The sequence below is a fragment of the Pongo abelii genome, chromosome 1 (assembly GCF_028885655.2).
Source record: "Pongo abelii isolate AG06213 chromosome 1, NHGRI_mPonAbe1-v2.0_pri, whole genome shotgun sequence".
Lineage (NCBI taxonomy): Eukaryota > Metazoa > Chordata > Mammalia > Primates > Hominidae > Pongo > Pongo abelii.
Genome location: NC_071985.2, coordinates 71,828,847 through 71,846,679, shown reverse-complemented (window position 1 = coordinate 71,846,679; position 17,833 = coordinate 71,828,847). Strand labels below are relative to the sequence as shown.

Here is a 17,833-nt window from a genome sequence, read left to right as displayed (position 1 = left end):
AACCATCAAGCCACAAATCAACAAGCTTAATCACAAAAGGTTCTTGAGGGAACAAAGTTGAAGTAATATCCATTGAGTCATTGTGGAACTATCTGCACTTGTGGTTGATTTGCCAGGTAAGCTGGTTTTTCCTCAGTTTCCTCACCTGTTAAACAAGAGGCAGAATGTTTTCTCTAAAACACTTCTTGCTTTGAAATACTATTACTCAAAATAAGAGTTTGGAGAAACTCACAAAATACATCCTTGTTAACTCTCAATAAGCCCAAACAATATTCCAGGACCCCACAAAACCAGAAAACCAACAGGACCCCTTGTAGACCAGTCTGTTTGTGCAACGTGGGGGGGGGGGGGACTAAAGAACCTCCCAAAAGGTATTAAAAATAGCAACATGTAATTATGAAAAATCTTGTTCCACATTAGGTAGCCACATTCAAGAAACACTGTTGGAGATCTACTATGTCCAAGGCACGGTTTAAGTTATTATTGTTCAATTTTGAAATTATTATTGTTAACTTGTCAGTAATTTCTTAAACCTAAACTGGTGAAACTCTCCTTGGGTGGACATAAAAGTAAAGCCATGGCCAAGGAGGGAGACAGTCTACAAATAAACCAAAAATAAAATGCAAGTGACATCGTTAAAGGAAAAAAGCCAACACACTGCACAAAGATCAAAGACAAAACAGAGAAACATGTTTGGTTAATACTGGGCTTTTGAGTATTTCCTGTGCCTGAGAGGCCCGTCCATCCATCCACACCACACTTCTTCACCATGCTGTTGCAAACCAATGACAAGTCCAGCTTCAGCGCGGACAGGGCGCAGGGCGCAGACCCTGTGCATATCCCAGAATCCTGGACCCACTGCCACTCCACTCTGGGAAGGAAGAAGGCGTTCCCCCTTGGGTGACTGTAAGATAAAGCAGCTTCTTCGATCTCTTTGTCCAATAAGAAAGAAACGTTGGCCCATAAAGAAAGAAAGAAAGAAATAGGAAAGGTGTGAGAAGGAAAGGAAGCGCCTTTCTTTTCTGTTTAAATTTCCCGCATCCGTTTACCTCCCCGCCTTCTCAAACGGTCTTTACTTTGAGCAGCAGACACCCGGACCGCTCAATACCCGGCTCTCCCAGGGAGGCTACTTGGAAAGTAGGCGGGACAGGCCGGATGAATAATTCGGTGTCCGACTTTTCCTGCCTTCGGCGCAGTCCCTCCCTCGCTTCGTTACTCGAGTGCACACGCGGCCGGGCTCTCGGCCCTCGATTGCTTCAGCCTATCACCCTGGGATGCCGCCTGCCGCCGCCGCCGCCACCGCCACCGCCACCGCCACCGCCGCGGCTGCCGGGCTTGTGCGATCCGCCGCGGAGCAGGAGCCAGAGCTGCGGCCGGAGCTGTGGCCTAAGAGTCGGGGGCGGGCAGGCTCATTCCAGAAGTGGGGGCCGAGGACAGGCGGGCTAGAACCCCGGGCCACCGGGCCACCGCCCCCTACCCCTCCTCAGGCTGAGGGAACGGGCACTCGGAGCTTCTGAGGCGGCGGCGGCGGGAGCCGGTCAGAGGGGGCGGCCCCTGGCGGCGACGCCCCCAAGCCCAGCCCTGCCCGGCCCCGCTCCATCCCCAGCCAGAGCCTGGTCTGACCGCGAGAGACGCCGGCGGGGCTGAAGAAGGCGGCTCCGAGGAGGTGGGAGGGCGAGCCTCCCCTCCCGGGTTCTTCTGCGTCCTCTCCGGGAGGAACCCACACACACCTGAGCCCGGACCCACCCTTGGTCGGGGCCACGCTGGATCCTCCTCCCGGCCTGGTTCCCGCCCGCCGGCTGCAGGTGGGCTGCGGCGCCCGAGCCTCGGGCAGTGGGCGACGGGGAAGGAGGTGAGAGGTGTCCGCGCCGGCTGCCGCTCGGGTCCCTGCCCTCGCTGCGCGCTCTCCTCCTCCCCTTCCCGCAGGCAGGGCGCGGAGCCGCGCGCCAGCCAGCCCCGAAGCCGCCGCCTCGTCCCCCTCCCGCCTCGGGGCACCATGGAGCTCTCTCCGTCGTCCGGAGGAGCCGCGGAGGCGCTGTCCTGGCCGGAGATGTTCCCGGCGCTGGAGTCCGACTCGCCGCTGCCGCCGGAGGAGCTGGACGCGGTTGTCCCAGTCAGTGGAGCCGTGGCCGGTGGCATGTTGGATCGGATCCTTCTGGAGTCCGTGTGCCAGCAACAGAGCTGGGTCCGGGTGTACGGTAAGGACCACAGGCCGTTTTAGAGGCTGGTGTTTCCTATTTTTGCTTGGGCTGAAATTCATTCCCTAAGTCACAGGCTCATTCCCAGTCCTCATCCGTGCTAGGTCAGTTTCCCACATCCCTTTTTGTTCTGGGGGTGCATTTCTGACAAGTTTCTTCAGACTATCACTTGGGCAGGGATGGGACTCAGTATGGTCTTTGGACCTCTTCAGACACCTGCAGTAAGTTTAATGCGGGAGTTGGGCTATCCAAGACGTAATTCTTAGGCGATTACTTCAAGGGAACTGCCAGGCAATCAGTCTTCAAGAAGGTATGATGGAAAACTCCATGAAACCAAGTGAATGGATTTTCGTCTCTTTTTCTTGTTGAATGAGGCAAGACTGGAAACCAAGATATTATGAAAAAGCAGAGGATAAGCTAATGAATGAAAAAAACATACAAACTATGTATTTGGTGGGAGCAGACTAATCTATAACCTCTGCCTGAACCTCACTCTCTCTAAAAGCAACCACTTATTCCAACGGGTGTGGATTGTTTCAGATTACACTATTGTTTCTGAATCTCGTTGTAAAGTGACTGGGTTGCCACTCAGCAGGTTAAAAGTGATGAACACACTAAAAGTTTCCCTTTCTGCATTCCTGGTAACCACCTCTTTAATTAAAACTGAATGATGAGATTCTATTAGGGTGAGCCTTGTGGCAGCACTAAAACCATGCTGGTTTTGAAAACTCATAGCTTAAGAATTTATAGCCTGGCATTCAGGACCGAGCTGTGGCTTTCCAAAATATTGAAACGGCAAGATGTTTATCGCCTAGCTCACGTGACTACAAAAGACATTAGTAATGTGGCTGAGTATAAGATGGCAAATTTGAAGCACCTGGGATCAAACACAATGTTAAGATGTTATCCTGCAGTCTTGTGCATCTAAGCCTATAGTGATCAAGTACCTTACGTTTTTTTTCTTTCATCTTTCTGAACAGGGTATATGCTTACTATTCAAGAGTGACCAAGACTTAGAAGGTTTTTTTCTGTATAGTTCAGTTGATTTGAAGACTTCATGTCCATCGCAAAGATCATAGAACTAGGAGTCCAGAGATCTAAATTCTTGCCTCAGTTCTACCACTAAATGGCTATGGGATTTGGGGCAGATCGAGTCACATTTTTGGCTTATGATTCCTCATCTGTAAAGTGAGTGGATTGGATTAAATCATCACTAGTGACCCTTTTAATCATAAAAATCCAGCAATTCTTCTTATAACCAGTTCTTAAGGATTTGTGTAACACTTTGTATTTTGCTGGTTGTTTCTTGATGTTACTCTGCGTACCGGAAGACTTAAAGCAAAGGAGTGGGAGACGATGCAAGGTCACCCAGTTTGTTCTCAGCAAATTAGATTAAAAACTTTGGTGCCTGATTTTCCGTCTGCCTGCTAATCCCACTTAGCTGGTCATTTAGAACAAAGGTTGATGAGAATCTGAAAGTGCATATGAATTAGAGTATATTGTAGTTACAACGTTTTCCCATTCTATCATCCTCCTCTCTTTACGCACTTCTTTGGCATACTGTTTATTTGTGTGATGTTAGAAATAGGGCCATGCTATTCTAAGAATAAGTGTATATGATAATTCGGTATTTCAGTATCCAAAACTATCTGGGTTCTCTGGACCTAGTGTTAACTATCGTTCTTCGTTTGTAAGGACATAAAAGTCTATAAATATGTTGTTTTGTAGTCCATTCCTAGGGGTTGATTTGTGAAATATATATTGTATATTTTGTGTGTGTGTGTGTGAGAGAGAGTGAGAGCAAGTTTACATTATGTTTTTTTTCTTTCGTCCTTCTGAACAGGATATATGTTTATTGTTCAAGAGTGACCACGACTTAGAAGTTTTCTTTCTGCGTAGTTCAGTTGATGTCAAGACTTCATATCAGACATCACAGAAATGCATGGTATGTATATGTGTGTGACACACACATATACATACCATGTCTTGCATTTTTGTGACCAATTGCAGGCTTTCCACTGCATTGTAACTTTTTTTGTTTTCTCTATCAATTAACCAGAAGTTGTTTTTATTTATTGTTTAGTATTGCTACTTTCCTTCCTCTGAGGCATCCTGGATACTACTTTGTTGTCTTTAGTTCGATGTAAATATTTCAGAACTATTGGAATGACTCTTGGCTATGTCCTTAGCTAGTTTTAAGTTGCCTATTGTATGAACAGGGTGTATGTTGGAAAACTTTGAAGTGAAAACTTTGAAATAAAAGTAATAGAATGTAGAAAAACAATTTGGAGAATACACTAGTTTTGTTTTTCTTGTTTCTTGTCTGTGTGTTCAAAACCTTCATTGTCTTGGATCACCTAGGTTCTTCTCAAAATTGAAAGAGACTTTGATGAGTGTAGTCTAACATGTTTCAGGGAAATCTACAAATTGGGAACCTAGTCTAGAGGATACAACTAGAAGCCTAGAGTATACAACTGGGGATGTAGAACTTGGTTTCATTCTGGCTTTGCCACAAGTTGGTTGTCTAACTCTGGGCAAGTAGTTTTAACTCATAGCCACTAGGTTTCAGCATAAAAGTGGAATCTGGAGTAATTGGTATGTGTGGCCCCTTTTAGCTTTAAAGTTGTCTGATTTGTGGCTTGGCTCATTATTTTACCTGCAGGTTGGCCTATAATCTTTATCCTGGCTCTTGGGGCCAGGCATTAACCAAGCCCTTAACTTAATGCATTTAAATCATGATTGTCAGGGGATTCTGGGGAGCAGTTTTATCAAAAGGTCAGTGAACTGAGTTTTCAAAGAAGATATATTGAAGGCAGATGTTTATTTATTTGGAATGTTTTCACAAGATAGGAAGGTGAGTATGGGGATGTTGCTGAGGTCTAGTTCATCCAGTTTTGAGACCTAACCTACATAGCCATGTGGGTTCTAAAGGTAGGGTAATAATAAGGAGCTTTATTAAGTGCAGTTTACATCTCCTGCAATATACTTCTGTTTGAAATCATGATGGGAACAAACAACAACAGAAGTAACCCCCAAAGAATATCTTAACAGGAACTTCTAGAAACAATATTTTATTAGTTTGCGTCACAAAATTTGAAGACTAGGCACTGTTTTGAGTCTGTTGTTGACAGGTTTGGCTCCTTGGTTGATAATACATATATTGTGCACATATGTATATATTGTCATAATACGTATACTCAGGATTTTGTGTATTGCCATGATTTGGAAAACTTTTCTGGAATATGTTCAGAGCTTATAATAGGTGGCTCTATATTTAGAACACAGACTAATGCACATTTTTGAGATGTGGCTGAGAGAAAAATATTTATGCTGTCTGTCCTAATCTTCATTTTCTTTTAGTTGTAAAATGTTTCATTTGTTTTATTCCAGTATTATAAGTTGTGCCCATGCCTTGTCAAGACTATAAAATTTTTGATATCAGGGAGCCTTGTTTATCTTTGTATTCTTATCTTGCCATCACCTTCATTGTCAACTTGTCTGCCAGATTGGTACCTTGCTCATAGTAAGTCAATGTCTGTTGAATGTTGATCCGTTTGTCCTTTGACCATCCAGATCTCAACCTGACTGATTGTATGGGTGGTAGAGTAGCTTAAACAAAGGCATGCCACAAACAGCTAAATATGGATACAGAATCCAAGAGCATCAAATGCAGAACATTTTTCAGATATTTATAGCCTCAAAGCAAAGTCAATTGGCTGAAAAAGCTCAGCAGCATAGCGAAAGGAAACGGGAGTGGCAAAGCCAGCCTCACTGTCTGTGCTTTCTGGTAAACAATGAGAACATTAAAATTAAATACTTTACCATGAATGGATGGGGAGTGTAGGACACTCTGGGAGAAATTTAAGATCCCAATCTCTAGGACTGCCTGCGGTGGAGCTCTGCACTCATCAGTATGACAGGTCTGCAAGTATGTGCTCAGATATGCTCTTGGAGAGTTAGAAGGGAAATATAATCAGCACAAGAAAGGGATCAACAAGAAATCTTGTACTTTTAAATTTTAATATTATCAGAAGGAATTAGGTAAAATATTCTGTTAAGAAAATGAATAGCATCAACATTATTACCATTAAGCTTGTATACAGCTCATTGTTTATTGATAACAACATAGGGACCTGCTGGAAAATTTCAAAGGGCTAGTACTATTTAAGCAAACAGAAGAAAAAGGGAATTAATCATACTTCATTAAGTACCTTATAATTCCAGAAATGTGGCAGTGGGAATTTGGTAAGAATTAATAAAAGTTCATATTCAAGAAGTGAATATGGGCTGATGAGACAGAAGTCTTATCTGGTTGTATTATATGATACTGCTTATGCCTCACCAAGTAAGACACAGGATGAGATTTTTACAAGTTACATTTCTAGAGGTTATGTCTCTAAATTTATTTAAAATGTTGCAGCTAGTATTGCTAGAAGAAAATCAGTGAGTGTGTATAAAATACATCCCCAAACATGTTCATGTTCCTTAAATGTCTTAATTTCCTCAGGTACTGTTAATTGAATCTTTACACTTGAGTAGTCATATTTTAGAAATTTTTGGAATCTTAAACTTGAGTTCAGTACTTAGGATGTGGCATAGGCTTGTTGATGTATTAGTTTCCAATGATTTCCAAATACATTAAAACACATTAAGAGTAGACAGTTTTTCATTGAAATCAGAGAGAACTTCTAAGAATGCCTAGGCATGTACTGTTTAAGTGACTTTAAATAGCCCCCTTTTTTCTTCTTTTGAGAGAAAATTTGTATGTCTTATTTAAATTGTATGCTCTATTAATGTAGATGATAGACAGTTTCATTTATAACATCTTAGTATTGTTCTGTCCTCTATCACGTTGGTTTACTGCTATTTGATTTTCAAACAGTGAAAATATTTTTGAGGAATAGAATTATACATCCACAATCTCTTTTCCAAAACCATTTGGACTAGACAGTTATGTTAATATTTCTGCAGTTAAACAAATGAATAGGCCGGGTGTAGTGGCTCACGCCTGTAATCCCAGCACTTTGGGAGGCCGAGGCAGATGGATCACTTGAGGTCAGGAGTTCAAGACCAGCCTGGCCAACATGGTAAAACCCCGTTTCTACTAAAGTACAAAGAAATTAGCCGGACGTGGTGGCATGCACCTGTAATCCCAGCTACTTGGGAGGCTGAGGCAGGAGAATCGCTTGAACCTGGGAGGCGGAGATTGCAGTGAGCTGTGATTCCGCCGTTGCACTGCAGCCTGGGTGACAGAGTGAGACTATGTCAAAAAAAAAAAATCATACCAATTGGTATAAAGACTATAAATAACCTTATGTCAGTGCAGGTCAGACTTTACTGCCAGAAAAGTTGCATACGGTCTTTTGCTTTTCAGAGCTTTTTTGGTTTAGGAATTGCAGATATGGAATTGAGGATCTGTACACATCTTCAGACATAAATAATACAAAGTTCTAGAACACCCCTCTTTAAGAATAGTTTGTGTGGATATCCTTTATCTTTTTCAGATAATAACATTTACTGAACACATTTTTAAAAATGGGCCGGGCGCAGTGGCTCATGCCCATAATTCCAGCACTTTAGGAGGCCAAGGTGGGCGGATCACCTGAGGTCAGGAGTTTGAGACCAGCCTGGCCAACATGGTGAAACCTTGTCTCTACTAAAAATACAAAAAAATAATAATAATAATAATAGCAGGATGTGGTGGCACGTTTGTAATCCCAGCTACTCGGGATGCTGAGGCACGAGAATCGCTTGAGCCCAGGAGGGAGAGGTTGCAGCTAGCTGATATCGTGCCACTGCACTCCAGCCTGGGCAACAGAGCGAGACTCAGTCTCAAAAAAAAGAAAAAAAAGTTGTACAGTTGTGTGTCCTACTATAGTGAATGAAATTTCTGTGGTTTGCTAAGAAAAAGAAAAGAGATTCACATGACATAGTAGGCTTTACCAAGATTATTAAGGAAATGGTGGCAAGGTAGTGGTTTCGGATCCTTTGTTTCATTAGAAGGAAGGATGAGGTAAGTTGAAATAGAGGGTTTATGTAATTGTTCTTTGCAGTTGCTTTCTTCAGTGACACAAAGTGATTTGATCACCTTTTAAGTAGGTGAACCACAAAAAAGCATTCAACTAATGACAGTTAATTCAGAAAAACTTCAGCTGTTTGCTCCCTTGTCCCTCCCTATTGGAAAAACTTTTAACTAACTAGAGAGTTGTTTGGTCTTGTTAACCAGGAGGAGGAGTTTGAAGTGTGCTAAGGGCACTGCTAAAATTGCTTCACCTTGTCTTGGCAGAGGGATAATTGCTGTCTAATGTTTGTAAAAACACCTTTCTTCCCAAAGGCTGTCAAGTACTTCTTAAGGCTAGCATGTAGAAAACCCTTTTGCAAATTTCATGTAGTTTATTTTATAGTGAGAGGGCAACCCATCAAGAAGTAATGTGGTACACAAATAGAAGGGAAAAGAGAAGTCTTGAGGCCCATTGCAGTGGTGTTAGTGAGTATACAGTAAACAAAAGAAATAAAAATTGAACTCTTAAAGGCATAACAATATTTCATTTGCTAGACTATGATACAGAAGTTATCACTTTCCTAATCTCTACAGCTGGGTTCAGATATGAGATGTCTGAATTTTACCTTCCCTTACCAGGTGTTAGTAACATCAATTAATTGTCTTTGTTGGCTTTGCTCATAAGGGTTCAATTTAGATCCTGATTGTAATTTTACCCCTCTATAAATTATCTTCAACATTGCTCAAGTTCCATTCACATTGTGTCACTTGTAGCAGACTTTCTAAAAGTACCCCTTACCTCCATCCCTGAGTGTAAGGGATTGGTAATACTTATAGATATTGATTGAGAGAGTGAAAATTTAGTGAGGGGAAAATATTCAACATAGATAAGAAAACAAAATTCAGAAGAATAGTCTGAAAAGTTAAAATGAAACCTTAAAGTCAATAGTTTTTGATATTTTTCAAAGCAATCCTTTTGGTTTTCTCATTAAAGAAACTGGCTCAGGAAGTTTAGCTTATTCCCAAAATTGGAGACAGACTCCACAGTTTGTCAGGATTGGAACTCTTAACCTCAGATTCCTTAGCCTCCTGATTTAGCTTCTAGATCTTGCTGCCTTCCCTTAGGGAGATGGCCTCTCCAAGCTGAAGGTCAGGAAAACTCGACAGTGAGAAATACCAGATTGTTAGTTTCACAGTCTTTTAAGGGAAATGCTGGAAATACCATTACCTAGGTAACAGAAAACAAAAATGGACAAAACATCCATAAAGTAGGAGGATGAGAATAATTTCATAATAATCCTTAAGAGATAGACCAGAGGACAGATGAGATTTTTTTTCATATTTTTCCTAAGCTTATTATCCATACTTTTTTTGGTGCTGTGATTGGAAGTGATGTCTGAAGGAAATTTGAATTTCATGTATGATGCTTAGAACCCTGAATAATACCTAATAACTTTGTACCTTCCACTTGAATTTCTAACCTCTGATTCCTGTCATTAAAATTTAATACCCTTTTTCTGATTATGAATATAATTTGTGCTTAACATAAAGAATTAGAATTTTAGGAAAAGCCAAAATTAAAATCATGTGTAATTCCACCTCTTAGAGATAACTATTATTTTTAAAAAAATATTATATTTTAGAGAAAGGGTCTCATTCTGTTGCCCAGGTTGGAGTGCAGTGGCGCAGTCATAGCTCATGCCCAGGTTGGAGTGCAGTGGTGCAATCATAGCTTACGTAATATCCATTGCCTGGGCTCAGGGGATCCCTCCACCTCAGACTCCCGAATAGCTGGGACTACAAGAGTGTGCTACCACGCCTGGCTGAGATAATTATTATTTTAATATTTTATTGTGTTTTATTCCAGTCTTTTTTGTGTACAGATTTTTTTGTATTAATACATATTTGGTATCAAACTGCATATATTTTACATCCTACTTTTTTTCTCTTAAATGTATTTTCTCATGTTATTGAAAACATTAACACATTTTTTTCAAATATGTTTTTATTTATTTAAAAAAATAGGTAATATATTCCTTTGTTCCAAAATTCAGAGTATAAAAAGATATTCCATGAGCTCTCTCTTACCCTTCCTCCCTGCCTCTACAACTTGCCATCCGATAGGCATGGTCCCTCTTCCCAATCAATAAATACTTGAAATTGTTATGTATCTTTCCATACCTATTCCACGTGCATAGAAGCAAATGTAGAGATAGATAGATATGTAAAAATCCTGCCATAAGTGGGGTCCAAGAAATCTAGTTTACAAAAAATTCAGGGTTATATTTCTGTGAGGTTAGTGAAATGACCAGAACAAACCTGCAAATGAAGTTGACCATGAGTTCTGGGGGTCTGGAGCCAGTAAATTGCTTTATATCTGAATGATATCATAGGTTTTTACTGTATGTATGCATTTTTCTCTATTTTTACATGTATGATAACCCATTAGAATTGATTTTTATCTGCACTTTGAGATTCCTCCTTCTTCCTTCCCCCCGCCCCTCACTTATTAATGTATCTCAGATATATTTTCCTTTCATTTTGTAAAGAGGTCCCTCATTCTTTTTATGGCTGCATAATGCCTGAATTAATCATAACTCATTTAATTATTCCCCAAGTTTTGCTAGTACAAGTGATTCTGCAGTGAATGATCTTGAGTATAAGCCATTTTGCTTGTGTATGAGTATTTCTGTAAGAAAAATTCATAGAATTGCTAGGTCAAAGGTACGTGTATTTGTAATTTTGAAAGATATTGCCAAATTGCCCTACCTAGCTGTACTTCACCCACAATATATGAGAGTGCCTGTCTCCCCACACATAGTGAATTATCACGAAATTTTGAATCAGACAATCTGAAAGGTAAAAATGGTGTCTTAATTTAATTTTTTTATATCTTTTACATTAAGCGTGATTGAACATCTTTTCATTTTTGAGTCATTTAAATATAACCTTTTGCCCATTTTTACTGGGTTCTTGTATCTTTTTCTTAGTGATTTGTAGGAACTATTAGTATATCAAGCAAAGCATACTAAGGAACTCTTAGTATTTAAGTAAAGAACGCTTTATCTGCAACAGTTGCCAGTATTTTCATTTTTCTTATGGTATTCCCCCCACCCTTATGAAGAAATGATTCTTACACAATTGAATGTATTGGATTTTTCTTTTATGGGTTTTTGGTTTTATGTCATAGTTAGAATGGCCTTTCCTGGAATTTCTCTGGACCTTTATTTTATAACCTCAGAATAGGAAAGCCCATTCTTTTTTTTTCCCCCTCTACATACCCGAAGTACCTAAATACGCTTGGGGGACAAAAAAAAGAATGGGCTTTCCTATTCTGAGGTTATGAAATAATTCTCTCTTGGTTTATCTAGTACTTCGTTGGTTTTATTTTTTACATTCAAATCTTTGATCCAGTCTGGTATTAAATATGAGATGTGGATCCAATTTCATTTTTTGAAAGATGGCTTTCCAGTTGTCCTACCATCATTTGTTGAAGAAACCACCTTTTTCACACTGATTTAAGAAGACTTCTTTATTCTATACAAGATTGCCATTTATATTTTGGGTTATTTCAAGATTTTCTATTCTGTTCTATTGGTCTGTTTATATTCATGTACCAGTATCACACAGCTTTATTGTTGAGACTTTATAATATGAAAATACAATTTTTAATGACTAACATTATTTAACCATTATTCTATTTTAGATGTTAACATTTTTCAAAAAGTTTAACACTTTACTGATTTGTCTTTGTGCACAAATCTTTGATCCAGATTTCTGAATGTTTTCTTACGCTGAATTCCTAGAATAGTATGAAATGTTTTTAAAGGCCTGAGATTTAGTGCCAAATTGGTGAAACCTTCCTGGAAAGTAATTCCTGCCTCTAGTATGTGAAATATGGCTCATAATTTTAAGTTCTACTGCTGTGTTGCTACTTTCAATGTATTAAATGTATTAAAATCTTTTTACATAAATTTTATATAATACCTTAAACGTTACTTAGCACATATTAAATGCCTCGAGTCCTTATGCCTTTAAGACTGTCCTTCAAAAACTTAGTTGTTGTTTAAATGGTACTCCTTTTGATTAATGGCATATTTCCAAGTGAATGAGGGAAGGGCGGGAGCATAGACTCAAAGCAATTGGTCTGCTAAAGGTCAAATCCATGACCATGGCCTTATTTGTATTATGTCAGACCCTCCAACTGAAATAACTTGATGTAGACATATGTTTTAGGTATTCCAAGAAGCACACAGTCGGTAACTTTTATCTCAGCTAGAAGGAGTTGACATTCATGAAAGTTATTTTGAACATGATTTGAATATAGTTTCATTTAGTTTTACCTGGATGAGTGATTGAGTTGTATGTCTTATATAATACTGTGTTAATGACCCAGTTTTATAGCATGGGATTAATTTAGGTATGTTCTGAGGAAAGTTTTTCATAATGTTAAACAAAGCCAAATCCAAGTAATGGCAACAAGAACTAATATTAATGATTAAAGTAATTTAAAATCTTTTCTTCAGAAAAAATAATGGCAGGAATAGGAATAAGACTATGGAAAAAATCATATTTTATATAGACCGTTAACAAAGTTAACCAAATTTTCTTTTACCAGTTAGCTGTTTAGCATGTAATACATAAGCATAAGCTTGTCTTGCTAGGCCAGAAAGGAGCAAACTTAGAAAAAGAACAAACTGTTTAACTTTTAACAATGACTTAGAGTAGTTTGAAAGTGAAATGAAAAAATAATCCCTTATCCAGTTAATACTCTGCAGGTTTGTAGGAAAATTTGTTTAATTCGGGCAGGATAGAATATGCAAATATCTTGCTCCATAAATAAGTACTAAATAATGAAGACATATGAAGGATATGATACAGTGGGAAAGTATGGCAGTATTTTTGTCAGTTTTTGAAGTGTATGAAATTACTAGACACATTCTCTTTTTGTTTTTTGGGGTTCTTTTTTTTTTTTTGAGACGGAGTCTTGTTCTGTCACTCAGGCTGGAGTGCTGTGGCTCTATCTTGGCTCACTGTAGCCTGGACCTCCCAGGCTCAAGGTATCCTCCCACCAAGTAGGTGGTACTTCAGGGGTGCACCACTGCACCCAGCTAGTTTTTTGTTTACTTATCGTAGAGACGAGGTCTCACTGTGTTGCCCAGGCTGGTTTCAAACTCCAGAGCTCAAGCGATCCTCCTGCCCCAGCCATCCAAAGTGCTGTGATTATAGGCATGAGCTGCTGTACCCTGCCACGTTTTCTTTCTGAACTCAGTAAAAATCAATTGTAGTTTTAAAGCATTTTACTAATTTAGTTCATGGAAACATGAAATCGCTGTAGATGACAACATTATTGTTAGGAGTTAATCTATAACTCTGTTGCTCTGAGGGATACACTGACAAGGTGAAGATTATTCTTGTTTTGTTTTTCAGTTCTTATAGTGAAAATTTTTTAATGTCATATTTTATGTAATAATTTTCCAAAAAGGATAGCATTTACACTATCTCCAGGGTAGTGACTGACAGCATAAAAAATCTCTTTGCCTGGCTATAATCTATATTTGCATGTTCCAGTTTGTGCTGAAGTATAGCATATCCACAATTATAGATTTCCCTCCATGGTTCCCTTAGGCTTGACCGTGTACAACTTTATGTGTATTTGTAAATTTCAAGAATGCCCTTGAGTGAGGAAACCCATGGCCTTTCTATTGCATGTTCCTATTTTGAAATAGCTGCTTTTTGTCCAAGTGGTTGCTGATTACTCTGTATCAATGTATGGACCTTGAATAAGATGGTCAGTACAGTAGCTACCAACTAACAAAAGATATGTTGTAATATCTAAAACAATGACTTTGCTTTTAATGTTGTCTAGTTTCATAAAGACTTCATAGGAGTTTTCCTTTTTATAGAAAATAAAATTTATATTCCTGTTTTTGAATCTAGCTTGATAACATGATTAAGAAAAAACAGTATCATATGGTGATTCCTATTGAAATAGAAAGATACCCCAGATATAGTCAGATTTCTTCCTGTTTTGTTCAGGTCAGAAAGTCTTCAGTCATTCTTTTGCAAGTTCAACCAAAATAAGCTTAAGAGAACATTTTCAGTTATTTGCATTTTAGGTTGTAGTTTTAGTCTATACTGAGATTGTCATGCCAGAGTGTCACCTTGAGAGAGGCTTGACTTTGTTTTTTTTTTTTTTTTTTTTTTTTTTTTTTTTTTTTTATTATTATTATTATTCTACTTTAGGTTTTATGGTACATGTGCGCAATGTACAGGTAAGTTACATATGTATACATGTGCCATGCTGGTGCGCTGCACCCACCAACTCGTCATCTAGCATTAGGTATATCTTCCAATGCTATCCCTCCCCCCTACCCCCACCCCACAACAGTCCCCAGAGTGTGATGTTCCCCTTCCTGTGTCCATGTGTTCTCATTGTTCAATTCCCACCTATGAGTGAGAATATGCGGTGTTTGGTTTTTTGTTCTTGCGATAGTTTACTGAGAATGATGATTTCCAATTTCATCCATGTCCCTACAAAGGACGTGAACTCATCATTTTTTATGGCTGCATAGTATTCCATGGTGTATATGTGCCACATTTTCTTAATCCAGTCTATCATTGTTGGACATTTGGGTTGGTTCCAAGTCTTTGCTATTGTGAATAATGCCGCAATAAACATACGTGTGCATGTGTCTTTATAGCAGCATGATTTATAGTCCTTTGGGTATATACCCAGTAATGGGATGGCTGGGTCGAATGGAATTTCTAGTTCTAGATCCCTGAGGAATCGCCACACTGACTTCCACAAGGGCTGAACTAGTTTACAGTCCCACCAACAGTGTAAAAGTGTTCCTGTTTCTCCACATCCTCTCCAGCACCTGTTGTTTCCTGACTTTTTAATGATTGCCATTCTAACTGGTGTGAGATGGTATCTCATTGTGGTTTTGATTTGCATTTCTCTGATGGCCAGTGATGGTGAGCATTTTTTCATGTGTTTTTTGGCTGCATAAATGTCTTCTTTTGAGAAGTGTCTGTTCATGGCCTTCGCCCACTTTTTGATGGGGTTGTTTGTTTTTTTCTTGTAAATTTGTTGGAGTTCATTGTAGATTCTGGATATTAGCCCTTTGTCAGATGAGTAGGTTGCGAAAATTTTCTCCCATTTTGTAGGTTGCCTGTTCACTCTGATGGTAGTTTCTTTTGCTGTGCAGAAGCTCTTGAGTTTAATTAGATCCCATTTGTCAATTTTGGCTTTTGTTGCCATTGCTTTTGGTGTTTTAGACATGAAGTCCTTGCCCATGCCTATGTCCTGAATGGTAATGCCTAGGTTTTCTTCTAGGGTTTTTATGGTTTTAGGTCTAACATTTAAGTCTTTAATCCATCTTGAATTGATTTTTGTATAAGGTGTAAGGAAGGGATCCAGTTTCAGCTTTCTACATATGGCTAGCCAGTTTTCCCAGCACCATTTATTAAATAGGGAATCCTTTCCCCATTTCTTGTTTTTGTCAGGTTTGTCAAAGATCAGATACTTGTAGATATGTGGCATTATTTCTGACGGCTCTGTTCTGTTCCATTGATCTATATCTCTGTTTTGGTACCAGTACCATGCTGTTTTGGTTACTGTAGCCTTGTAGTATAGTTTGAAGTCAGGTAGTGTGATGCCTCCAGCTTTGTTCTTTTGGCTTAGGATTGACTTGGCGATGCGGGCTTTTTTTTGGTTCCATATGAACTTTAAAGTAGTTTTTTCCAATTCTGTGAAGAAAGTCATTGGTAGCTTGATGGGGATGGCATTGAATCTGTAAATTACCTTGGGAAGGATGGCCATTTTCACGATATTGATTCTTCCTACCCATGAGCATGGAATGTTCTTCCATTTGTTTGTATCCTCTTTTATTTCCTTGAGCAGTGGTTTGTAGTTCTCCTTGAAGAGGTCTTTCACATCCCTTGTAAGTTGGATTCCTAGGTATTTTATTCTCTTTGAAGCAATTGTGAATGGGAGTTCACTCATGATTTGGCTCTCTGTTTGTCTGTTATTGATGTATAAGAATGCTTGTGATTTTTGCACATTGATTTTGTATCCTGAGACTTTGCTGAAGTTGCTTATCAGCTTAAGGAGATTTTGGGCTGAGACAATGGGGTTTTCTAGATATACTATCATGTCATCTGCAAACAGGGACAATTTGACTTCCTCTTTTCCTAATTGAATACCCTTGATTTCCTTCTCCTGCCTAATTGCCCTGGCCAGAACTTCCAACACTATGTTGAATAGAAGTGGTGAGAGAGGGCATCCCTGTCTTGTGCCAGTTTTCAAAGGGAATGCTTCCAGTTTTTGCCCATTCAGTATGATATTGGCTGTGGGTTTGTCATAAATAGCTCTTATTATTTTGAGATACGTCCCATCAATTCCTAATTTATTGAGAGTTTTTAGCATGAAGGGTTGTTGAATTTTGTCAAAGGCCTTTTCTGCATCTATTGAGATAATCATGTGGTTTTTGTCTTTCGTTCTGTTTATATGCTGGATTACATTTATTGATTTGCGTATATTGAACCAGCCTTGCATCCCAGGGATGAAGCCCACTTGATCATGGTGGATAAGCTTTTTGATGTGTTGCTGGATTCTGTTTGCCAGTATTTTATTGAGGATTTTTGCATCAATGTTCATCAAGGATATTGGTCTAAAATTCTCTTTTTTTGTTGTGTCTCTGCCAGGCTTTGGTATCAGGATGATGCTGGCCTCATAAAATGAGTTAGGAAGGATTCCCTCTTTTTCTATTGATTGGAATAGTTTCAGAAGGAATGGTACCAGCTCCTCCTTGTACCTCTGGTAGAATTCGGCTGTGAATCCATCTGGACCTGGACTTTTTTTGGTTGGTAAGCTATTGATTATTGCCACAATTTCAGCTCCTGTTATTGGTCTATTCAGAGATTCAACTTCTTCCTGGTTTAGTCTTGGGAGGGTGTATGTGTTGAGGAATTTATCCATTTCTTCTAGATTTTCTAGTTTATTTGCATAGAGGTGTTTGTAATATTCTCTGATGGTAGTTTGTATTTCTGTGGGATCGGTGGTGATATCCCCTTTATCATTTTTTATTGCATCTATTTGATTCTTCTCTCTTTTTTTCTTTATTAATCTTGCTAGCAGTCTATCAATTTTGTTGATCCTTTCAAAAAACCAGCTCCTGGATTCATTTATTTTTTGAAGGGTTTTTTGTGTCTCTATTTCCTTCAGTTCTGCTCTGATTTTAGTTATTTCTTGCCTTCTGCTAGCTTTTGAATGTGTTTGCTCTTGCTTTTCTAGTTCTTTTAATTGTGATGTTAGGGTGTCAATTTTGGATCTTTCCTGCTTTCTCTTGTGGGCATTTAGTGCTATAAATTTCCCTCTACACACTGCTTTGAATGCATCCCAGAGATTCTGGTATGTTGTGTCTTGGTTCTCGTTGGTTTCAAAGAACATCTTTATTTCTGCCTTCATTTCGTTATGTACCCAGTAGTCGTTCAGGAGCAGGTTGTTCAGTTTCCACGTAGTTGAGCGGTTTTGAGTGAGATTCTTAATCCTGAGTTCTAGCTTGATTGCACTGTGATCTGAGAGACAGTTTGTTACAATTTCTGTTCTTTTACATTTATTGAGGAGAGC

At 39.1% G+C, this 17,833-nt stretch overlaps 1 protein-coding gene across 4 annotated transcripts in view; it reads left to right on the top strand.

Annotated features, from left to right (window-relative positions):
• The first annotated feature begins 1,465 nt into the window (after positions 1-1,465).
• The window catches only part of RASAL2 (RAS protein activator like 2), a 388,281-nt gene continuing 371,913 nt past the window's right edge, over positions 1,466-17,833 (top strand). For all 4 annotated transcript variants that reach the window (XM_009240601.4, XM_024251848.3, XM_054524742.2 and 1 more), the window contains exon 1: positions 1,466-2,198. In XM_009240601.4, the coding sequence (XP_009238876.2) occupies positions 1,997-2,198 (202 nt within the window). In that variant the 5' untranslated portion in view covers positions 1,466-1,996. The remainder of the gene's footprint in view (positions 2,199-17,833) is intronic.